Source organism: Hyalella azteca, unplaced genomic scaffold (assembly GCF_000764305.2).
Source record: "Hyalella azteca isolate HAZT.00-mixed unplaced genomic scaffold, Hazt_2.0.2 contig3855, whole genome shotgun sequence".
Lineage (NCBI taxonomy): Eukaryota > Metazoa > Arthropoda > Malacostraca > Amphipoda > Hyalellidae > Hyalella > Hyalella azteca.
In genome coordinates this window covers 136,673-162,372 of record NW_025934088.1, presented here as the reverse complement: position 1 = coordinate 162,372, position 25,700 = coordinate 136,673, and the positions used below count along the sequence as shown (strand labels likewise).

At 46.7% G+C, this 25,700-nt stretch overlaps 1 protein-coding gene across 1 annotated transcript; it reads left to right on the top strand.

The window, feature by feature from the left end:
- The first annotated feature begins 618 nt into the window (after window positions 1-618).
- LOC108678694 lies at window positions 619-25,591 on the top strand. The gene is made up of 18 exons (XM_047879795.1): window positions 619-661; window positions 1,384-1,526; window positions 2,428-2,497; window positions 7,377-7,491; window positions 9,415-9,502; window positions 9,902-10,333; window positions 10,533-10,672; window positions 11,099-11,195; window positions 11,355-11,460; window positions 11,629-12,023; window positions 14,175-14,865; window positions 16,167-16,713; window positions 17,240-17,420; window positions 19,336-19,422; window positions 20,938-21,095; window positions 22,514-22,594; window positions 22,784-22,865; window positions 23,572-25,591. Exons 1-18 carry the CDS (start codon window positions 619-621, stop codon window positions 24,823-24,825), a joined length of 4,710 nt encoding a protein of 1,569 aa, XP_047735751.1. The 3' UTR covers window positions 24,826-25,591.
- The last annotated feature ends 109 nt before the right edge of the window (window positions 25,592-25,700 follow it).

Here is a 25,700-nt window from a genome sequence, read left to right as displayed (position 1 = left end):
GAGTTTTACTTCAAATGTGAGCATGCTTGTTATAGCTAATTTTTGATGATAAATATGTACAAGAAGGAGGCTGATAAAAAATGACGGGCAAATCCATCAGTGAGAATAAAAAGCATAACATTTTAACATCTCGGACAAGTGTGGAAGCCGAACTATTCTAGAAAATTAATATTTAAATTTTCACGAAATTTTCCTTCACCAAAATTTTTTTGATACAAGTTTACATATAGTCTTTATTAATGTGCAGTGATTGCTAATAAATAGCTGAATGAGCATAAAAAATTCAGATAAATCCCTGACAAAATTCGGGATATTAATGGGCGGTTATTCAGTTGACCAATTCTCGTAAGAGTTATTCTGGGTCTGGTTGGCCAACTGATCACAATCAGCGACTAGTCAGAACCTCATTGCCGACTTTATTGTCTCCCGAGAGTAGGGAAGAGTTGGCAGAATAAGGACCAGGCGCTTGTAGCTGTCTGATTCGGGGACCGGAATGTAGACCGAAGAGCGGACATAGAGAAGCTGGTGGACTATGCTCCCCGAGTCCTAGGCGTTCCTTAATCCAGAGCCGCCCTCGGCTCTAAATTTTGTTATGGGATCCTAACAAAATTAGGAGGCATGCGCGACCCTTCATCAGGGTCACCTAGGAGTCGGGGAGCACGTAAATCAGCTTCTCTATATGTCTGCTTCGGCTAAGGGTTCGAAGGGCAGCTTCCTAACTCGGTACGACTCAGCTCGGCCAACCCTTGTCATTCTCTCAGGCGAATATAAAGTTGGATAAGATATTCTAACAGGAAACTGATTTCGATCGGGTGGCCAAGCAGACCCAGAATAACTTTGCGCCGAGTGTAGTGACTACTCGGCCGAAGCCTATAGTGGTCCCAAAATTTTGATAGGGTTATGTCATTTACAAGTGGAGTTACAACGAATTTACCTAATGAGAGAATCCTATATAGGAAGCAGCCAGGCCTGTCTCAGGACTCGCGGTTCTCAACACTTCTCTCAACTTCTTCTTTACAGACGCCGCCCATGACAGCGTCCACCGCCGCCCGTGACTCCGTCCACCACCGCGCATGACCCCGTCTATTGCCGCCCGTGACCCCGTCCACCGCCGCCCATGACCCCGTCTACTGCCGCCCGTGACCCCGTCGTCCGCCGCTCATGACTGCTCAGTTTAGGGTTAAGGCTCAGTTTAAGGTTAAGGCTCAGTTTAAGTGTTAAAGCTCAGTTTAGGGTTAAGGCTCAGTTTAGGGTTTAGTTTAATTTAAGAGCTTAATTTAATCAGTTCAATTTCTAAGACTAACGCGCCCCTCAGCCAATGTTCGTGATGCTATAACTCGAGGTCATAGGGCGTTTTAAATAATTCTCTCTCCCCACCTCCAGGTTGTCGGCCGCCGTGGTGGGAGATCGCCACCCGCCGCTCCCGGTACCGCTCTTGCCCCGCCATGTGCCCCGCCACCGCCGCTGCCTCGGCCGCCCGCCTCACTGCCCGCCTCGAGAAACTTGCTTCCTCCCCAGACCTCAAGGTGACACCCGCGGGAAGACCTCAGCCTCACCCTCCTAAGCCTCATGCGTATGAATCTGACCCTTAAATGCCCCGAACCTGACCCTTGAACGTCCCAAACCTGACCCTAGAATGCCCCGAACCTGACCCTTGAATGCCCCGAACCTGACCCTTCCCTTGAATGCCCCGAACCTGACCCTTCCTTTGAATGCCCCGAACCTGACCCTTGAATGCTCCGAACCTGACCCTTGAATGCTCCGAACCTGACCTTTGAATGCCCCAAACCTGACCCTTGAATGCTCCGAACCTGACCTTTGAATGCCCCAAACCTGACCCTTGAATGCTTTGAACCTCACCCTTGAATGCCCCGAACCTCACCCTTTGTAGCCCCGAACGTAACCCTTGAATGCTCCGAACCTTACCCTTGACTGCCCCAAACCTGACCCTTGAATGCCCCGAATTTGATCTTTGAATGCCCTGAACGTAACCCTTGAATGCTCCGAACCTGACCCTTAAATGCCCCGAACATGACCCTTGAATGGCTTGAACCTGACCCTTGAATGCCTCAAACCTGATCCTTGAATGCCCCGAATCTGACCCTTGAATGCCCCGAACGTAACCCTTTGAATGCTCCGAACCTGACCCTTTTTATAAATGCCCCGAAAATCAGCGTTGAATGTCTCCAACCTGACCCTTGAATGCCCCGAACCTGACCCTTTGTTGCCCCGAACGTAACTCTTGAATGCCTCCAACCTGACTTTTGAATGCCTCGAACCTGACCCTTTGTTGCCCCGAACGTGACCCTTGAATGCCCCAAACCTGACTTTTGAATGCCCCGAACCAGACCCTCAGAGATTCTCTTATCAAGCAACAAATTTCTTGTGTTAGTTGTGGCCAGGCGTCAGTAACGTTTGTTGTTGCAGACGCCTGACGCCGAGGAGCTGCGCCGCACCGTCGCCTGCCTAAGGCGCCACAGCAACATCCTCAGCAGCGGTGAGCCCTTCTTAACCCTTCTTAAACCCGGCAATGGCAAGTGCGAATGTGAGGACTTGGCGAAACATTATCGAAACGTTCAATACATTGAAAGACATTATCGAGACGTTCAAATACATTCAAAGACATTATCGAGGCTTTCAATACATTGAAAGACATTATCGAGACTTTGAATACATTGAAAGACATTATCGAGACTTTGAATACATTGAAAGACATTATCGAGACTTTGAATACATTGAAAGACATTATCGAGACTTTGAATAAATTGAAAGACATTGTCGAGACTTTGAATACATTGAAAGACATTGTCGAGACTGAATTAATTGAAAAAATTATCGAGACTTTCCCTGTTTTTGTGAGATCTCATTTACGCCCCGCGACGCGTTACGTGGCAAGACTTCATGTATAAGAGTATGGTCGACCTCCCATTAATTAAGCTGCTGCCGCACGTACTGTCGTGTTGTTATTGTACTGAAACCCGGCGATAGGTCTGATGTACAGTGAAATGATTCAAGTCCTGCTTGAAAAAAAATATTTTCTTTCCTACGCCACCCTCATTTTATAACACTTCTCTTTAACTTCACTTCTTGTTTGTCTGTCTGCTACAAATCTTATAATCGAAATTTAACACACTTCTACTAATCCTATCGATCTGAAATTTTGCACACTTGTGTAAAGTTGGAGACAATGCATGAATCAATTGACAGAATAAACGATTTGAAAAATGAAAAGAATAAAATTTTTCAATATTAAAAATATTGAAAAAATAATTTTGTCAGCTACAAATCTTAAAACTGATATTTGACACACTTGTACCTGTCCAGTTGATCTGAAATTTTGCACACTTGTGTAAAGTTGGAGGCAATGCATGAATCAATTGACAGAATAAATAATTAGGAATAAGTTTTTTATTTATTACAAAAAAATGAAAAAATTAATCTTTTAATATTCGGAAATAAATTGAGAAATTCGTTGTACATGTGTAACATTGGAGACACTGGATTCTTTAGAAGTATTGTCTTTAAAAAGTAATTTTTAAATGTATATTATTTTTAATTACAAGTGAAGTTGGAACGCAGAAGTTGAGTTGAGCTACAGCAGCAAGCGTGACTGGACGTATATGCGTGTGGTGGCCATATATATCAGTGTTGTGTGTTGCGGGAACGCCGGCAATGCCATTGTTGAACCAATGAACTTCAACCACGGGCAATACACCCTCCAATCAAGCCAGCAGGCGATTTTTGCAACAATTTATTCATCATCGATTGAGAAACAATTCTAATTGGCTTATGATTCAATTTGAAATTTGAATAAAGTTTGAAAATTAAATGTATTGATACTTTAAGCGAAAACGATGAATGTTCGTTGCCCGATGGACCTCACATTGGCCATAAAGTTGTCTGCTGTCTCGAGACGCCATATATAGAGGTTTGTCCAATTTCGTATCCACAATACCGGACTATATAAAGTCTGGTGTCAAAATTCGTCTTCATCATCGATTTTATTTGAAATTTCGATCGAATTAAAATTCTTTAAGAAAATGGCTGGTCTCCAAAGACTCATGGAATGCTCTTCTATGTCAGGCTAAGGCTTGTCGGACTGGCAATTCGCCAGTCCTGCCTACGCCAGTTAGGATCCCTGGGATCCCAGCTCACCCTTCCCAGCAAAAGATTGCTCTGGTAAAGCCAGTAGCTCTCTGGTGACGCCAGAGCTGAGCCGAAGCGAGGCGCCGTCCCCCAAGAAGGGGAAGAGATTCACCGCATTCTTGCGGGGACTCTTTTGTGGCTGTTGCAAGCCACGCGGCGAGAGCGACGGTGGCCGGTGAATGGTAGGAAGTTTTATTCATTGGATCCCGAAGGACCCCCTCCTAACTCCCTTCCCCCAAGAGCAGAGCAGTAGCCTTCACATTGCTACTGCTCTGCTCTTGGGGGAAGGGAGTTAGGAGGGGGTCCTTCGGGACCCAAAAATAAAACATCCTGCCTCCTAAAGGGGAGGGGGGGTCCTTCGGGATCCAATGAATAAAACTTCCTACCTGCTGTGGAGGCTACGATCATTGGAACACCGTCAATCCTAGCTGCGACATTTGGCCTACGTGAGGTAATATGCGGAACATTTTTTCCCCAAAAGGACGATTTTTTTTTGTCCGATGTATAGTATCTCACATTGGACATAAAGTTGTCTGCTGTTTCGAGATTTGAGATACCATGTATAGAGGTTTGTCCCATTGCGTATCCACGATACCGGACAGTCTGGTCCCAAAATTTCGCCTTCATCGTCGATTTTACATTGGAAATTTGTGGCTGCGGCAGACAACAAGGCGACGTCCGAGAGCGACGGTGGCTGGTGAACGGTAGCACCCATTTCTTGATTTGGGGCGCTGACTTCGGCTAGGGGAGAAGGGGTGGTCCTTCGAGACCCAAATAATGAAACAACCTACCTGATGGGAAAACGGGGTTTATTCGAACCTACGTCAATCAACGCATCCGGAATGCGTAGTCCGGGTGTATCCAAATTTCTGTGATCGACTACCACTTTGTGATATTGAAGTCGCCGGGGCATAAACGTTTCAAATATCTTTAATATAACAAATTTAGTTTGTGTATCAGCAGTGCGTTCGTGTTGTAAGCTCGGCGCCGCAAATATATAGGCAGGGCTAAGTAAACGCTTATTCACCATACGCCGGAATATTTCCTCCGAGTAAAAATTAGTTCATGACAGAATATGGTGGAAGTTAGTTAATTAGGATTGGAATTTGATTTTTAAATCAGAATTTATAGATTGAATTTAAAATTTGCATTTTCCTATTTTTGAACGACAAGCAAGTGGGTGTTCTAAGTTCCATATAGCATGTATAGCTTTGAACTGGTATCGATATTTTTATTACATTAATTAATATGAACTGGTCTCTTTTTACAACACTTTCCGTTAATTTCACTTCTTGTTGTCTGTCTGCCTGCTATAAATCTTATAACTGATATTCACTTCATTTATTCTGTCACTTGATTCATGCATTGTCTCCAACTTTACGCAAGTGTGCCAAATTTCAGATCGATTGGATATGTAGAAGTGTGTTATTTAACACACTTCTACCTATTGTGTAACACACAAATTTATGAACTGGTCTCATTTTTACAACACTTCTCTTTAACTTCACTTTTTGTTTGTTTGTCTGCCTGTCTGTGTGTCTGCTACAAATCTTATAATCAAAATTTAACACACTTCTACATACTTATCCTATCGATCTGAAATTTTGCACACTTGCGTAAAGTTGGAGACAATGCCAGAATCAAATAACAAAATATAAATGATTTTAAAAATTGACAATTTTTATTGTTTTAATGTTAAAAAAATTGAAAAAATAATTTTGTCTCGCTGCAAATCTTATAACTGATATTTGACACACTTTTACCTGTCCAATTGATTTGAAATTTTGCACACTTGTGTGAAGTCGGAGGCAATGCATGAATCAATTGACAGAATAAATATAAAAAATTATATATTAAAAAAATTTTATATATTAAAAAAATTGAAAAATTAATTTTTTTAATATTCGAAATTAAAATGAGAAATTCATTGTACATCTTTAACATTGGAGACACTGGATTCTTTAGAAGTGTTGTCTTTAAAAAGTAATTTTTAAATGTATATTATAATTACAACACTTCTCTTTAACTTCAATTCTTGTTTGTTTGTCTGTCTGTCTGTCTGCTACAAATCTTATAATCAATATTTAACACACTTCTACCTGTCCAATAGATCTGAAATTTTGCACACTTGCGTAAAGTTGGAGATAATGCATGAATCAATTGACAGAATAAATAATTTTATAATTTAAAATTTTTTTCATTATTGAAAAAAGTAAAAAATAATTTCGTCTGTTCCAAATCTTATAATCCATATATGACACAATTTGAAATGTCCAATCGATCTGAAATTTTGCACAATTGCATAAAGTCAGAGACAATGCATGAATTAGTTGACAGAATAAATAATTTTGAAAATTTACAAAATTTTGATATCATGAAAAAATGTTGAAAAATAATTTTTTTTTTCAATACATGAAAATAAAATTAGAAATTCATTGCACATGTCTAACATCCAAGGCACTGAATTGTTCAGAAATGCCTTTTAAAAGTAATTTTAAACGCATTTATTATTAAATCTCTTGTAAATATGTCTTCAAACGCACAAGTAATGACATGGACATACGACGCGTCAAGAATGAACGAAAATAAAGAACCCACGATATGATACAGAAACGTCATATAAATTGTACGACATCTCAGGCGGATTGCATGAGGTGCGATCGAGGCAACCAATCAGAGCGATGCAGTAAAGTCGTCGCCTACAGCAGCACCAACCTACCTACTCGACGGCCACTGGCGCACTGAGCTGAACCGGTCGCTCACTGGCTTCTTGATTGCGCTCCTACACGGGACAGTAGATAGTGGCGGCTAGGGCAACTTTGATATATTATCCGCCACTATTTACCATGCTATTGGCTGCATGAATAGGCGCTACAGGCCACGAAAGGTTTCAGTAACTCTTTACACAAGGTTAGCATCATGATAATAAGTTTCATTTAATATTTGATAGTTGCCGCCGCTACTGTCTGGTGTCCAAGGACCGACGTTAATGCGAGCTTTTAACACGAAGAAATCTTCATAAAATAAAACCAACGTGGTTGCAATATAATTAAATCTATTATTAGTGACCACGCGTGGAGCTTAGAGGCGTTGACAGACAAGCTGTGAGACTCGTTCTTGATACAAGAATACGATAGAATTTAAATAGAATGCGTGGGATAAGGGTTAGAGTTTAGACCCTGCAGTTTCCTTGTAACCCCCACCGACCCCCTAACTCCTGACACCCACAGGGCTGTTGGGGGGCTCCTACGACAGCGTCTCCAGCGAGCTGTCTACTCCCTGTGGGGGGCTGCAGGCCGCCCTCAGGCCCCCCGACGCCGCCAGCCTCACCCCCGCCCGGAATGGGTAGGCCGACAACCAACACTGGGTTGTTTTAATAAGAGTCAACACATGTTGAGCAATGTAACCGATATCCTTATGGGTCCAGTGAAAATTTGAAGACAATTGTTTTGGAATAATGGTAAAGATTCTATTAATTGCTTGAATTTATTCTCTGTGTTGTGATCAATTAAATGTGTGTTAAGTTTACGTTGGAGAATGAACACTGCCGGGCGGAGGAGGAGGTTCACTCCTCTGTTCACAAAATATATTAACGGTCTGTTATGCTATTCCTACCTCAATGTTTGGTGCCAAAAATTATCTATCGTAAGTACACTAAGGAATAAACAAGTCAACGCAAATAATTTACTAACCGTCCAGGTATATTGTTGCATTTGTTATAACATAACATAACATACTGATGTCGGCGCTGGAGTGTAGGCCTGTTGGGGCCTGTCGCCGATTCTTTTCCATTTCGTGCCTTGTTCACAGAAGATCTAATATCGTGTTATTTGCCCGGATCTTTTTATGACATGTCGGTGATTCCACATGTCGGTGATTCGAAGCGCGAAAAAATTTTGTCGCGTGGAGAAGTTGCAGCGCAATTTTTTTAGCTTATAGCCGTGGCCCCTGGTGTTTGCATTTTTAGCAATATTTTTTTCGAAGTTTTTCACTGCAGTGCGACAAACTTTTTTAGCTTGATTTCGAGCTCTGGCATACAGGTTATAATCAGACTCGCTGCGAGTTCGTAAATAACGCTTGTAGGCTTCTTTCTTGGTCTTTAGCTGAGTCTTAACTGCACTGGGCATCCACTGGGATTTTTTGACTCGTCCAAGCGTAATCTTGGGTACATAGGCATCAACTGCAGACATAACCGTGTCTTTGAGAAACGACCATGAATCAGCCACATTCATGTCCTTAATACAGTTCGAAATATTCGCCGCATTCACTGTTTCACGGAGTTTATCATAGTCGCCTTTCGCAAAGTTCAAACGTTCACGCTTCCGAAGCGTCTTTTCTGCACAACACTTAATATTGAAAAACAATGATTGGTGGTGGCTTTTGCCCAACGGAGCCTCGTGGCGAAGCTCATCTATCATTGATTCTTCACTAGTGAACACAAGATCTAGAATATTTGGGGTCTGTTTACCCCTAAAATGGGTTGGCTTGGTGATGTTCTGGATTAAAAATGAGTCTCGTACAGACTCAAAGGACAGGGATGCTGGGTGATTCTCATCTCTTGGAGAAGATTCAGCCCAGTCTATTTCTGGATGGTTAAAGTCACCAACGATCAACGTATGCGACCTGCTGAATGACATGCTCGGTAAAAGGCGGTTTAGTACTTTATTGTTATCAGAGGAGCTGTTAGGTGATCTGTAAATGACCCCTATGAGAAGGCTATCTTTTCCTTTTAGAGTAAGTTCACACCACACTGATTCTCTAGCTGATTGATGCTCTGCAGATAACTTAACTTGCTGGGCCCCATAAGAGGTTCTAACCCACAGAGCTACACCTCTACTGCACTGCTCTTCATTTAAGTTATGAAAACAATCAAAACCTGGCAGCTGAAATTCAACAGGTACAATTTTCCCCCCGTGACAATTTTCCCTCAGTTATAATTATATATTGTCGCATTTGGTATAATTAATACAAAAACTCCTGGCATAAAAATGACACATTTAATAGAATATTCGCGGCCGTGTTTTTAACGTACTATCGTGTCGCTGGGTTTCGTCGCATTTTCCTGCTCAGCGTTAGTGAGGATTAGCTCAGTTTTGGGTATCGAGCGCAGAAAACGCTTCATTGAGAGAAAACGACGCCCATTTAAAGCTGCGGCGCCGCCGGCTGGCGCTCAGTGCGGGTTGTGCTCGCTTTACAGCAGGATATGATGTGCTGCTCTGTATGTACTTTTCATTCTAATCTAATTTCTCACTTCTCTCCCCAAAAAAGCCAGGTCAGCTGCCACCCCGGAGGATGCGACGGCCCCCTGCCCTCCACAGACACCAACGCCAATGGGATGATGAAGAAAAGAAACTGGGTGGGTATATATCTAGGCTACCTCTATGCTCTGCGCTTCTACTCACCGTAACTGCATTTCGAACTGATATCTTTATTTTTGAAACACTCTGTGTACTGGGGCCGTATTATCAAAACTTCGTAAGTACGCAAAATCGACTTACGAGTGGCGTTGCTATGACAACCTAATAATAGTGGTGGTATTATCAAAACATCTGAGCGGGAAACATTTTCGTGGGAAAAACATTTACGCTTTTAGCTAAGACTTGCGTACGAAAATTTTGATAATGCCAAAATTCGGGTGTATTTACGTACCACATAACTTTTTTGTCGTAAGTACAAAAAGATACGAAGTTTTGATAATCCGGCCCCAGGTCTATCTAAGCTCTTTATCTTGATGGAGAACGCACGTTTTTTTCAGTTACGCAATTCCCTACGTAAAGCGTTTGGACGTAAGCGCAACAACGCCCACAATAAGAACAACAAGAAAAACGTCATCACAACCACACACGACCTACCACTGAACCACTGCCGTAACGCTGCCGTCACAAACCTCACCAACAACCGCAACATGGATGCTCAGCACAACCCTTCCGTTGGCCTTAGTAGTTGCTACGATCGTCGTAAAGCCAACAGTAACAGTTACGGTAGCCATCTTGGCGAAAACGGTTTCGGGCGCGACTGCAATTCTCACACGAAGACTTACGCTCATCGTAAGTGCTGTGCAGACGAGTCTCGGTGTCTGCTCCCCACCTCAAACAGCTCGCTGAGCATCAACCCGCTGGGGCTGCTGACCCCTCCCAACCGGAGCGTCGTTGCGCCGCTCTCAAACAACGCAGTACCAAGAACTAAAGTGAGCATAAACAAACTTCTATTGTACGCAGGCTAATAAAAAAAGTAATTGGCAAAAAAAGAAACTGTTATGTGCTTTTTAATTTCATGCCAACGCTTTGTCATCAATGTGATTTGTACATGCAAACGCTGGCGCTCAGTTATCATCACCGTGACTGTGGTACAACCGACCGTAGTAATGATGTCTGGTATACGTGCAGGGTGCCAGCAAGAGCTTGGACGCGCTGGACGACTGCTGGCACAGTAGGCACTCTTCTGCCAGGAACAGCGTCGTCTACACTGCCGGCAGCGCAGACCTGCTTTACCCCGCTTCCCACACTGCTGCTCTCCTCAGGGACAGGTGAGCTTAGGGAATAGACACGTCCACCTTCTGCAGTGACCTCGCACCTTTTCGTCCTGAGGGAGGGGCTGCTGCTGGTTGTCTCGCCCTCCGATGCCCAGGATGATAGCAAGGGATGTTGCATCTGCTATAGGTGGCCCTCTACTTAGTGCCCAAGATGATAGCAGGGGGCGGGGCTTCTATAGGTTGGTCCGCCCTTCGATTCCTAGGATGCTAGCAGGGGGTGGTGCTTCTGCCAGTTAGCCCGCCCTCATGCGCACAGGACTTTAGGGAGGAAGGGGTGAGGCTTCTTCTGGTGGCACTACCCGGCCTGTCGCCAGCTGTGTAGACGTCGTGTGAGGGAAGTGCTGGTGTGGAAATGCTTCTGCGCATGAACGAGCCAAACGCTGAGACACGCTTCCGACGCTGACGTTGCTGGTTTTTCAGTTTGCAGGGCGATATCAGCAGCAGTCAGATGCGGCAGGAGCTGACGGAGACGCAGGCGCAACTGCAGGCAACGCAGGACCTCAACCACAGCCTGCAGGTGAGGTGCCGCGCCCTCGTGTCCTTATTCCCCTCCCACCCTTGACAGGCTTGCCCCCTCCTCTCTCTCTGACGGTGCCTTGAGTTTCATTGATGCAATAAACACAAGTGATAGCTTTCTGCAGTGCTATTCGTACGTGAAGTGTCCCGCGTGTTCCAGATAGAGTGTCGTAGTCTGGTTGACCAGAGGGCGCAGCTGGTGGCGGCCATCAGGGACCATCTCGGACCTTCAGCGGACGCCGTCTTGGCGGCCATCTTGCCGCAGCGTGAGTGGGGGGGTTCGGCAAGGCCCTAATATCGTGGCACTGTTATCTTGAGACCGTATCCCGACACTTGTCTTGACACGTTGTTATCTTAAATTAATACTTCGTTTAATTAATAAATTAATACTTCGTTTAATTAATAAATTAATACCTCGTTTGTCCCATCAACAGCGGATTCAGATGATGCCATCAGCTCCCTTTCTCCTCCACCGTCCACCATTTCTCGCTATTCGTCCACCATTCCCCTCCACTTCTCTTCCACACTTCCTCCATATTCCACCTCTACTCTCAATAATCATGCTACCCCTCCTCATTCTTCTTCCACCCTGCCCCTCTATCCCCCCTCTTCCATGCCCCCTCACTCCACCTCAACCCTGCCTCACCCCTCCCCCACGGGGCGTCGACTTGCTGTGCTCGTGGTGGAGTCACTCACGGGAATTGGCAGCCCTAGGGAGGCGCTGACGTTTCCCGTGTCGTCCATGGGCACCCGTCACGTAGGCGACGTCACGGTGGCGCCCAAGACGACCTGGCAGGCGATGGACGGCTTGCTGCGGGCGACGCTCGATGTGAGTTCTTGGCACTTGAATAGACGACTTGGCAACTGTGACCTAAAATAAAGACGACGTGGCAGCTGATGCCTAACATAAAGACGATGTAGAAGCTGACATGACATAAAGACGACGTTGCAACTGTGACATAATATGAAGACGACGTGGTAACTGTGACATTACATAAAGACGACGTGGCAACTAAGACAAAACCTAATCAACGTGGAAACTGTGACCTAACACGGTCTCGGCCAAAAGCTTACACACGAGGAAAGCATTTGCTAAACAGTATTTTCACATTTGCAAGTGCCAGGCTGCCAGTGCGTCGTTAGAAGCTGTCGAGTGAGGTGTGGGCACTGTGGAATAGGGATCGTGGGATGGCGAGTTTGAGAAGGGGTTTGATGGAGCAGTTGGTGGCATTGAGACACCTCAAGCTGTGGAGGCGAAAACTTCGTCGATCAGCGTAGAGAATGGGTCTCGTTCAAGTTTAAAAAAAACTACTTTCTCAATTATTTTTTTTTAATATTCATCGTGACGTAAATTTCAAAGTAGGAATGGAAAATTTTGCTTTTGGAATATCTATAAGAACCGTTCAATATCATCTGAACACCTCTTAACGTTCTTAGAACCGTCATCGTTGGGACAAGACATAGTTCATAAGACTAGAAGCATTTGCCCAAAGCAGGAATAAAAAGCGGCGAAGACGCACACATCACGGCTGTTGAAGCTTGAAGCCCAACTGGTATCACTTCCTTCCTGGTATATAATCTAGCTCACTTGCTACAGACGTACGCCCTCAGCTAATTCCTCCTGAAAAAGAAAACGACACAATATTTGAAGTGCGAGGTACTTACAGCTAATACTATCTTTGACAGTTATGTAAATTAGTCTGGCAAACTGAATTTACTCGATGATCTATCGGACAAGGTGTGCTATTATTAGGGATATGTTGCTAAATTATATTTAACAGTATTTGGATCACAGTTGGTACTTATTAAGTCTAATAAATTAAATGGGACAAAAGTAGGAAGTTCGAGTCGAAGGGTAACTGCGCTAAATTATTATAGGCAAGGAACGTTGCTAGAAATGAGTTGCGGGGTAACTTGAGGAAATATATGTACATGGTCACTATACAAGTACCTAACTTTATAGGCTGGTATGCCATCCAGCGTGCTTACTCGCGTATTGGAATATGGGCAAAGCTGGCTGGCCCCCGACATGCGCGCCACAGACAGCAGACTTACTGAAACCCGGTACGCTCTATGTAGAACTGAAATAAAGATTGCTTGCATTTTTATCAGGCGACTGCGCCAAAATCGCTTTCAAATGTTTAAATAGAAAATTAAAAGTTGATTTCTATCTCAGCAATTAGGAATTAAATTAGCGTTCCATGATAATTTTAATCTAGCTTGAGGAGTGTGAACCTATGAGATTAACGTCACAATATTCACTGCTCCTCATGCAGCTGGGGCCAGCCTGCATGCCCTGCACTCAATGCTTTACCACACAACCCCTGCACCTGCACGGAGCGACGCTCACGTCTCTGCATACGAATCCGTTTGTCACCAGAAGTTCGCCGCTACCTTTAATTTTGTCGGAATGTCTCGAGCCTTACGGTCAAACGCCGGCAACTATCTTGTAAAAATACGATGACTTTGATAAGAGCTCAATGGCACTTTTTTCCACTGGGATTTCGTCAATTAAAACGTCGGTTAATACGGATAAAAAGAAATTTTATTTCAGCACGGAACAGACATTTTTAAAATTTCAAACTAGAGTGACATCAGGTTCAGGGTCCAGAAGCAGTTTAATAAATCTTTCACGGCACTGCCACGACTCTAGCGTCAGGGCAAAGAATCCCTGAGAGTTGTAGAGGCGCGAGTAAAGGTTATTATGTAGAGCTGGCAGGACAATTCTGACTAATCGACTCTCAGCCGCTCAGACCTGACCTTGTACTACGTCGCTACCGCTGAAGTAAGGTCCGACATCAATGTTACTAAGGCGGCTACGCTAGATGTAGCTTTCGGTATACAAATGCGATAAATAAAATGAATCCGGTTAATAGTGAACGACGTCCAACGTTCACACGCGTTGAATGATTTGGTTAGCAGAGTTTACGTTGATTGCAGGAACTCGTACATGGCGCTGACCGCTTCTATCCTCCCCCAGGAATACAGCCGACGCGTGCTCTGTGACCCACCCGCGGATGAACTTGAATTCAAAGACTCTTCCTCGAGCGGGGATGATGGACCTCTTCGAGGTCACGTGTCGAGACAAGCTCAGTTACAAAACACAAATTCCTCGACAAACGATTCAAAATCTAGCTTTTACGACTCTAAACCTTCCTCTTACGATTCCAAACCTTCCTCCTACGACTCCAAACCTTCCTCCTACGACTCTAATCCTTCCTCTTACGACTCCAAGCCTTCCTCCTACGACCACAAACTTCAGTCACACGACTGGAAATCTTCCGTGTGTGACCCCAGGAATGACTCTGTCGACCCAAGACCGAATCATAACGACACGTCTCCTGCTACGCCTCCCTCGACTTCCTCCACGCGCCCCAGCAGCCCCGGGGCCAGCCTTCTCACTCTGCACTGCTACAGGATGGCTGAGGTGGTGCGGTGCCCGGGGGCGGCACCCCCCGACCTCCTGCCGTATGGCTACTGCGTTGGTCTGGTCAACGAGATCTACGTGTGGCTTGCCGGGGCTGCCACATCGAGGGAGACCAGCCCCCGGGGGGAAGAAGCCTTTGGGGCTGCTGGTGGACTCGACTGTAAGGGGTCTGAACCCCAACCCGGCAGGGGAGTTGCTGATCCCGACCCTTCGAGTGTCAGCTTCTGCTGCAACTTCTTGCCGGGTGAGCGGCATGAACTTGAGCGTCTGCCGTAGGAATAGCATTGCGTATATCGATTTACTGGCATGGGCAGTAAAGGATCTATCATGAAATTTAGGTTGGAAATTTTCATTTAGGCGACGCACGTGCTGGCATGTGCAATAGTTAATTTATAGCATAGGTATTACTAGCATTGTAATGATCATACATCACAGCATTGTAAGGCCAATTATAAACTTCCTGCGTGTTGGATTGCAACAGGCGATAAAAAGCGAGTTGATGTGATGACGGCAGACGAACTCTCCGTTAACGGCTATGTTGCGCGTCTGTATCTCAGCTGTCGTTTCAGTTCGGCGCAGTAACAGCTTAATAATCTCATTATGATTAATATTAAATTAATATCTATGATATTAAGGAGCTCGGCCGTCCACCAAAGTATGCGTAAGATACTTGACGCGCACGCTATATACGCTACTCCTCATATGTAGGACCGCTGAAGTGCGAGGAGAGTAGATCGTAATATTGTCACTGCGCCTGAGCTTTATATGTTATACATTAAATAAAATGCAAGCCCTTTTAGTTTACTTATCTTTGCTCACGGCCAGGTTGCGATCGAGCATTTGGAGCCCAAAAATCGGGACGAATCTGAAACAGCGGCTGTGCTACTTCATATAGCCTAGGCCTCGTTTATGCACGCTTGAATATGCAGAGGCGTGCTTGTTCAATGGCTCGCGTGTCCTTGGCCGTTTCAATGGCTAATGGCTAAGGGTTAAAATCGGAATAGATAACGCTTAAAATAGCATATTTTATATCACATCATTTAAATCGTAGTTTGTATCAGGTAAAATAATTTATGAAACTTCTTTCATGCATTTTCCAGTAAATATTGATAAGCTCGACAAGACTCTTCGAATTGCATCAAGTATTACACATGGTAACAATGGTCAGCATTAATTAATGGCACCTACTGGCAGACAAGGCTACAAGCGGACCGCTCAGGTGCAGATTCTTAGCTCTCTTCAACTTGAACCGTTCAGGTTGACAGCGAGCAATGAACTAAAGACTGCTGCTACCGCTACCGCTGATTACGACCAGCCGCAGTCGCGCAGTTCAAAGGTCCTAACGCAATGTATATGGCACGACTACCCTATGCTTGCTACCTCGTGACTAGATGTGATTGAGAGGGTGATGCATTCAAAATCCTGCAAATTAATATTTAAAAATTAGTCTTAGGAGCGACAGTTTGCTGTCGTTCACAAGATGATTAAAAAATATTAAATTTGATTGATTAACACATTTAGTGATGCCTTGTTCTAACCACGCAGACACGATCGCGTCGCTCACGAGAGAGCTTCTCAAGACGCGGCGGCTGTTGGTGTGTGGGCCGCCGGGCAGCGGCAAGACCGAACTCGTGCGCGCCCTCGCCCACCACGTCACCGCCGCCCATCACGTCACCGCCGCCCACCACGTCACCGCTGCCCACCATCTCACAGCCGTCAGTAGCGCGGCTGACACCGCCCCCGTCAGCAGCGCTGCCAGCCCGAAATTCTTCACCGTGTCGGGCACTAACGGCCTGCAGTTGTGTCAGCTCCTGACGTCAACCGTCAGACAGAAGACCTACGGTGACAGAAGTAGCGCTATCAAGACAGACGCTGCAAGTGCCGTCAGCGGAAGACCCTTGACAGACCCACCAGCCCCACCCCTGCAGGTGCTGGTCATTGAAGACGTAGACCAGGGCGGGGGCGTCACGCAGACCATCGAGCGCTGCCTGTCGGGGGGCTCGTCGGGCTCTCACAGCAACCTGGTCCTCCTGGTGACCAGCGGCCTCCCTGCCGCGGCCCATGCCGGCCTCACAAACCTCTGCGACTTCCGGTGGGTGGGACCCACTAGGTGGGTCTAGTGTCTTGCTGTGGGACATGGCCCCTTGGTGGGTGGTGCCTAGTGTCTTGATGTGGGACATGGCCCCTTGGTGGGTGCCTAGTGTTTTGATGTGGGACATGGACCCTTGTTGGGTCTAGTGTCTTGATGTGGGACATGGCCCCTTGGTGGGTGGTGCCTAGTGTCTTGATGTGGGACATGGCCCCTTGGTGGGTGCCTAGTGTTTTGATGTGGGACATGGCCCCTTGTTGGGTCTAGTGTCTTGATGTGGGACATGGCCCCTTGGTGGGTGGTGCCTAGTGTCTTGATATGGGACATGGCCCCTTGGTGGGTGCCTAGTGTCTTGATGTGGGACATGGCCCGTTGGTGGGTGCCTAGTGTCTTGATGCACCGGCAGCTGCGTGGAGCTGACGTATGGATTGTTTGATGTGTCGGCAGCTGCGTGGAGCTGACGTATGGATTGTTTGATGTGTCGGCAGCTGCGTGGAGCTGAGTTATGGATTGTTTGATGTGTCGGCAGCTGCGTGGAGCTGACGCCTTCCTCGGACCTCACGCGAGGTCAGCTCGGTCGTGCACTGCGTCAGCGCTTCTACGCCTGCGAGCTACAGAGTCAGCGTCAGGAACCTCAGCTGCGCTGCATCGCTGCCTGGCTGCAGCAGCTATGGCTGCTGCTGAACCAGCCTGACTCGGCTGATGTGCAGGTGCGTTGAGCCGTTGACTGGTGCGTTGACTGATGCGTTGACTGGTGCGTTGACTGGTGCGCTGACTGGTGTGGTGACTGGTGCGTTGACTGGTGCGCTGACTGGTGTGTTGACTGGTGCATTGACTGGGGCGCTGACTGGTGCGTTGACTGGTGCGTGGAAGGCTCCGCTCACAATGCTCTGGAAAGCCTCGATGACGGAGGGAATTATCCCTTAGGGTCTCAAAAAGGGGCATGTAACGCCAATCCACAAAGGAAGTACGAGGGACATACCCCAAAATTACGGACCTGTGACCTTGACCTCACATGTGATTAAGATTTTTGAGAAGGTAGTGGCCAGGAGGCTTGTCCAGTGCATGGAAGATGCTGACCTGTATATTAACGGACAACATGGTTTCCGGCGTAATCGCTCCTGTTTGTCAGTTACTGGAGCACCATCACCGTCTTGTGGCCCAGCTGGAGGAGGGAGCTGGCGTGGACGTGGTATACCTGAACTTTGCTAAAGCTTTTCATAAAGTTGACCATGGGGTGCTTATTAGAATGCTGAGGCTGTTGGGAGTAGGAGGACCTGTTAGGGTGGATCCACAACTTCCTTACAAATAGAGTACAAGCTGTCGCAATTGGAAACTCGAGATCGAGAGAAACGAAAGTGAAAAGCAGAGTTACGCAGGGCTCAGTGCTTGGACCGATCCTCTTCCTCATCTACATTGCTGATATCGACTCAGAACTTACCTACGCATCTACATCGTCATTTGCGGACGATACAAGACTGCTGATGAAGATCACAGATGGCCTAGACTGCGAGAGGTTACATGATGATCTATCGTCAATCTACGATTGGGCCCTAGTGAACAATATGCAGTTCAATGGCACCAAGTTCGAAGTAATGAGATACAGAGTCCGCACAGAGATCGGGATGCCACATCGCTACCTGGCATCAGATGGCACAGAAATTGAGGAGAAGCAACTAGTTCGAGATCTCGGAGTGTTGATGAGTACTGAAGCCACGTTCGATGCCCATATCGAGTAAATAGTTGCGCGCAGCCGGCAACGGATGGGGTGGATATGGCGGACATTTCGAACGAGAGAAGCAGCACCAATGATTACACTCTTCAGAGCCCTTGTGCTCCCCAATCTTGAGTATTGCTGCCAGCTTTGGTCGCCACTCAAGGCGAGTGCGGAGCGGAAACTGGAGGCAGTGCTGCGGACCTTCACGTACAGGATCAGCGTCATGAAGGAGCTGGACCTGAAATACTGGGAAAGGCCGAAACACCTGGGACTGTAGGAGGAGAGGAAACACGTCACTGGAGAGGAGATGAGAGAGGTATATCATACTGGACACTTGGAAGATGTTAACTGTACTGGCTCCCAACTTTGAAATCGAGACCGTGTCGCGGCCAGATTACAGACTCTTCGTGAGGGATCACTGTCTGTGGTAGTACCAAGGCTGTTTAACGCCTTACCAAAGGTGCTGAGAGGAGGGGAGTTTACCCTTGCGACTTTCAAGAGACGATTGGATAAGTTTCTGAAGAAGATCCCGGATTGTCCAGTTATGGGAAACTACCCTCAGCAAGTGACAATAAACATCATTTTGCGATCAGCTGGCCCAAAGGAGGGCAAATAAACGGAACACGTCCAACGTTACAGCCGGGACCCGAGGGCGGGGGACCTGCCTAGCGACGACTCGGAGACGGAGGACGACGAAGGCGGCGCATCAGCGTGACCAGAGACTGGGAAGTCCCAAACTCATCATAAGGTCATAAGGTTGACTGGTGCGCTGATTGGTGCGGCGACTGATATGTTGACTGGTGCGTTGGCTGATATGTTGACTGATGCGTTGACTGGTGCGCTGACTGGTGTATTGACTCGTGCGTTGACTGGTGCGTTGACTGATAAATTGACTGATGTGTTGACAGGCTCCACAAATGGCTGGGTTGCCGCGTTCCCTCCAGCTGTCGCCGCGTCACCAGTCAACCCGTCTTGAGGGGCTCTCTGGCAACAAGGTGAACTATTGACACAGATCTGGCAACAAATGGAACTATTGAGACAGATCTGGCAACAAGGTGAACTATTGACAAAGATCTGGCAACAAGGTAAACTATTGACACAGATCTGGCAACAAATCGAACTATTGAGACAGATCTGGCAACAAGGTGAACTATTGACACAGATCTGGCAACAAGGTGAACTATTGACACAGATCTGGCAACAAGGTGAACTATTGTCACAGATCTGGCAACAGGGTGAACGGTTGCCACGGCCGCTGCAGTGCTGGTGGCAGTTGACGGCTGTGAAGTTTAACGAGCTCTCTTACTCTCTGTAATTATGGCATTAAATGGTGGCAGTTTTCCTTGAATAATTTTAGACTTACTTTCTTCTGATTCTAATCCTAGAATAGAAGCTGCAATTAGCTGAATGCTTACAACATCGCGTGTAGAACCATTAAGGCATAATTCGATAAACTTAGACGAACGGACATATCATTATTTATATAATGAAGTTGTTATTAAGTAATATTATATATTATCCCGGCATTTTAGCTGCAAAAGTTTGTCGTCACAGTGTCCTTTATGCACCATATTCATGTTTGTAAACTGAGTCTGACAAAAGGAAATTGCCCAATAATATATCGGACAAGGTCTGTGCTGATGTTAAGGATACGCTGCTTATTTATATTTAATAGTATATGGATCACAGTTGATACTTATTAATGCTAATGAATGAAATGTGGACAAAAGTAGGAAGTTTGAGTTGATGGGTAACTTTTAAATTATGATAGACAACAAACATAGAAAATTAGTTGCGGGGGTAACTCGAGAAAATATATGTACATGATCGCTACATATTATAGTATAGCAGTATTTTATCTTCGACGTTGAAGGATAAGCCTGGTTAGCCTGTTGCCGATTCTTGTACTTTTCTTGACATGTTCACAGATAAAAAATATAACGCATTTTCTCGTCGGCGAAAACTTGAAGTCACGGACGGACATACAGACTGACGGACGGACGGACAGACGGACACGGCTAGCACAATAGTGCATTTTTTCCATAAATGAGAAAATGCGCTAAAAACAGACCCTTTGATCAAATCTTTTCAACGGACGGTGGTTTGGGATCGTTTCTAGACGTTCAGTTGTTCCGTAGGGTGCTAGTCATTTTAAGACTGAACATATGCTCCTGCATAGCTTCGTCTAGTCTGTTCTTGAACGCGTTCATACTCGGAGCGTCAACGATGCTATCAGGGAGGCTGTTCCACATGTCGGTGACTCGAAGCGAAAAGAAATGTTGTCGCATGAATGTGTTCCAACGCAGTTTTTTTATTTTACATATTATTATAATATGCTCATTATTAATTTAATTGTAAGATGCATATTATTCATATTATGATAATCTGCATATTGTTCATGTCATCATAATATGCTTATTATTTACATTATTATAATACGCATATTATTCATATTATTAAGTGACAGCAGCTCTGGCCGATGACCCTTGTGTCCCCTCCTCCCCCTCCAGGCGCGCGAGGCCCCATTGCGGGGGGGCAGTGGGGGGCCCCAGCTGTTTGTAGGGCCCCGCGTGCTGGCCTCGTGTCCCGCGGACGTGCAGGCATCGCAGCGCTGGTTCCTGGAGACCTGGAACGGCGACCTGCTGGCCCTCCTCCGCCGGCGAGCTTGGTGGGTTGGGGGCAGCTCTGGTGGGTTGTGGGCAGCACTGGTGGGTTGCGGGCAGCCTTGATGGGTTATGGGCAGCACTGGTGGGTTACGGGCAGCCTTGATGGGTTGTGGGCAGCTCTGGTGGGTTGTGGGCAGCCTTGATGGGTTATGGGCAGCACTGGCGGGTTGCGGGCAGCCTTGATGGGTTATGGGCGGCAATGGTGGTTATGGGCAGCCATTTCGACTGAAAAAATCTATACATTTATTAAATGTTAAATTATGTTAAATTTGAGACATCCGCGACATGGTCACGATGCGCCGCCTTCGTGGTCCTCCATCCCAAGCCATCCGTAGGCAGGTCGCCCCACCCTCGGGTCCCTAAGGTAGCGTTTAACGTATTCCGTCTGTCTGTCGTCATTTGAGCGAGCTGATGCAATATGCCCCTCTGGCGATGCTGCCACTTGCCGAGGGTAGTGGCCCATAACCGGGCAATCCCGGATCTTGCTAAAACGTATCCAGTTGTCTCTTGAATGTATCAAGAATGAACTCCCCTCTTTAAAAGCTCTCTCGGCGAGGCATTGAATACCCTCGGACCCGCCGTAAAAAGAGATCCATATCGTAGAATCTGAACTCTGGCAGCGGCTTGATTGTTAACTGCATGGGAGAATCCTGCACCGTTTCCCCCTCCTATCGTTGTAAGATATCTCTATCCTATAGGACTCACTTTTAAAGTTTTGAGCCAGTCGATTTAGGATCTTCCCAGTGTACAGTATGATATACCTTTCTCTTCTTCGTTCCGGTGAGTACAGTCCCAAGTGCCCCAATTTGCCCCAGTAGGCCAGGTCCCTCAGTCCGCCGATCCTGGCCGTGAAGGTCCGTTAGACTTCCTCCAGTTGCCGCACTGCGCCTGCTATGAGTGGCGCCCAAAGCAGGCAGCAGTACTCTATATCGGCGATGTGCATGAGGAAGAGGATCGGTCCGAGCACCGAGCCCTGTGGCGTTTCGCTTTTCACTTTCGTTTCTCTTGTTGTAAAGTTTCCAATGCGACAGCTTGTACTTGTAAGGAAGTTGTGGATCCCTGCCAACAGGCTTCCTCCTACCCCCAACCGCCTCAGCTTTCTAAAGAGTACCCCATGGTCAACTTTGTCAAAAGCTTTAGCAAAGTCTAGGTATACCACGTCCACGCCAGCTCCCTCCTCCAGCTGGGCCACAAGACGGTGATGGTGCTCCAGTAACTGTGACAAACATGAATAATTACGCCCGGAAACCATGTTGTCCGTTATTATACAGGTCAGCATCTTCCATATACTGGACAAGCCTCCTGGCCACTAGCTTCTCAAAAACCTTGATCACCTGTGAGGTCAAGGTCACTGGTCTGTATTTCAGGATCTAGATCTTGCACCTCCTGTTAACTTTAACCCACTGATCACGCATCACAGGAGGGTTGACCCGCTGCAGTGGGTGCTCGCCACGTATCCCTGGCCCCCGTCGGTAGCGTACGGCCCCCACAACCTATTCAGGTGGGTGACAACCACGCAGTCCACGCCACCAGCCCATTGTGTTTCTGTTATTATCACATGTTACTAAGACCAGCCATCTGATGCCAGCTGTCGGTTGCCTGTTATGCAATATGATAAAACAGAGATCATATCATGTATAAACAAGTAAATTACTGCAAGCATTTTATTGACTTCACCTCTCACCCACAGCGTGGGGGAAACGTACCCCCTGCCACGGTCTCCTCCTCCCCCACTGCACGCGCCGCCCCCCACGCCCCCCGCCAACACGAAAGTAGGTGGAAGGGTGGAAATATATTGAAAATATATTGGACAATCTTTGGTTATACGCCAGCACTTGTGGCGTATAGTGGTCGTTATTATAGTAATGTAATACAAAACTTACGTTTTTTTGCTTATTTTTGATTAAGGCGGTAAGGTCCCTGCAGCCCGACTTATAATGAAGGTCTCTGTTATAAGGAAGGGCTCTGTTATAAGGAAGGGCTCTGTTATAAGGAAGGTCTCGGTTATAAGGAAGGGTCTTGGTCATAAGGAAGGGTCTCGGTTATAAAGAAGGGTCTCGGTCATAAGGAAGGGTCTCGGTCATAAGGAAGGGTCTCGGTAATAAGGAAGGGCTCTGTTATAAGGAAGGGCTCTGTTATAAGGAAGGGCTATGTTACAAGGAAGGGTCTCGGTTATAAGGAAGGGCTATTATATAAGGAAGGTCTCGGTTATAAGGAGGGTCTCGGTTATAAGGAAGGTCTCGGTTATAAGGAAGGTCTCGGTTATAAGGAAGGTCTCGGTTATAAGGAAGGGCTATGTTATAAGGAAGGGCTATGTTATAAGGAAGGGTCTTGGTTGTAAGGAAGGGTCTCGGTTATAAGGAGGGGCTTTTCCCTCCCTATAAATTTCTAATAGTCAAATTTAAAGAAATAAAAAGGTACTTAACTTTATAAAGCTTTCCACAATATCTCCTGAAGTTTTGTCGTATCCAAATACAGGCGAGTTCCCCGAATGGTGGATACGCAGCGCCCATGGTTTCTCCTTCGCCTGCGTCGCCTTCGCCTGCGTCGCCTTCACCTTCCTCTTCCTCCGCAGTAAGGAAGGAGTGGAAGTCTGCGGACATCCGGCACCAAAGACCGGATTACGGCTCTGAAAATCCTTACTCTGCTCAGAAACGTTCAAATTCTGGCTCTAATGAAGCGTACGTGGCTCACGGAGAGCAGAACTCCGGCTCAGGAGGTCAGCACGATATTTCCTCGGACAGTTTGGGGCAGGATTTGCCCTCAGGCATGCCTCTTATCGAGTCCTTTGCGGCTGCCAGGAGAGGGCATAAAAACGGCGGTTGTGGCCCCGCTGGTGAAACTAGCGAATGTCATTCCGGTAACGGATGCTTGCCGAGTTACGGTAATGGTCCCAGTAATGGCAATGGTCCCAGTAATGGTAACACTCCCGGTAATTATAACGGCATCAGTAATGGCTACGGTCACAGTGGCGGCAGCGGTCCCAGTAACTGCAACGATTTAAGTAATGGCTACGGTCTCAGTAACGGCAACAGTCATCACGATTATGATATTGTGTCACCCTTGAAGCCCCATGATGACTCAGCTGACCGCTCCGGATCCGGCTGGTCCCGGCGGTGTTTCAGCAGCTCCTCGATGCCTCACGATTCCAGCAAGCCTTTGTGGCGCAGCGCGCTTCCCGATGGCCCCTTGCACAAATTAAGGAACTCCCCGCTACCTCCCCCTCGGGTGTCTAGCCACGGACCCGTTACCAGCAGCCACGGACCTCTACCCGTACCTAGCAACGTGCCCTTATCGACCAGATCCGTCGTCGAAGGAAGTGGCCACGTCACAAACGGCTTCCATCGTCCCGACGGACGAGGCGGTGACTCGGAAGTTTTGGACATGTCGACCACCGAGCCTGTCTACCTCCCCATACATAGCGGGGAAGACAGTGGCACGAGTGGGTCATGCCACGACGGTGACGGGGAAGCAGAACCTATCTACTTCACCATACCTGGGGACGTAAAAGATCCCAAGTCCGCCTTCAACGGCGCACGCGAGGCTGGAAGCGCCGATACTCGTGACAGAAATTCTGATATGTGGCTGGCGAACGGCTCTGCTGTGTGTTCGCCAGACACCGCCATGTGTCCGCCAGACACGGTGGCAATCGTCCACCGTCGTCAGGAGCACCGTTCAAGAATTGGAGCGAATCTCACCTCCAGCTTCAAACCTGTCGAGACGTCGATGTGATTCAGCCCCACTCGCGTTGCCGCAACTTCACTCGTGTTGCGACAGCCTCACTCGTGTTGCCACAGCCTCACTCGTGTTGCCACAGCCTCATTTGTGTTGCCACAGCCCCAATACGTTCCGACGTCAGGGGTTCAGGAGGAGATCCCCTGGAATCGCACTGGGTTCAGAAGCCATTAGGCCCAGAGGCTTCCATCATAGTTTTAACCTCTACCATTGGCCGCCGGAGGAAAAACCTAACGTCGCTGATGTCAAGTCATCTCTGAACTACCGAAATATTTAAACCAAAATTGTAGAATTTCCAATGAAATTGATCGTGAGTTCTTTATTGTTAGTATTCTGAATGCGTGCGCCAAATATCTAAATAGCTTAATAACCAAACCAATGGACATGCTGGGAAATGGTAATATCATAAATAGTGTATGTCTGTAGATGAAGGCTGTACGTGAGCTGTCTTGCGCGCCGACTACTATTCTCTGTGCAATGTTTGTAAAATTCCAGCTAGCTGAGGATTTGTATATTAGTAACCGTCGCATGTACGTAATGTGTAATGTTGGTACATTTTATGTAAAGTAGTTCATATTATGTGTAGTGGTACATATCATGCTGTACTGACCATATCAAGAGACGAGAATGTTGAGCTCGACTTCTTGGCTACCTTTGGCATCAATAATGGCTTATATGTATTTTGTGGTCGCTTCAACTAGTGTTGACTTTATTGCCCCACTCACTTCTCACGAGTCTGATCAACGCATTACATTTGGCTTGAATATAATAATAATAATAATAATAGCGGTTTCAGCGATATTAGGCCGTAGGCCTGTCGCCGATTCTTAACATCGCAGAACATTCACAGCATTTTGCGATCTCAAACTCGC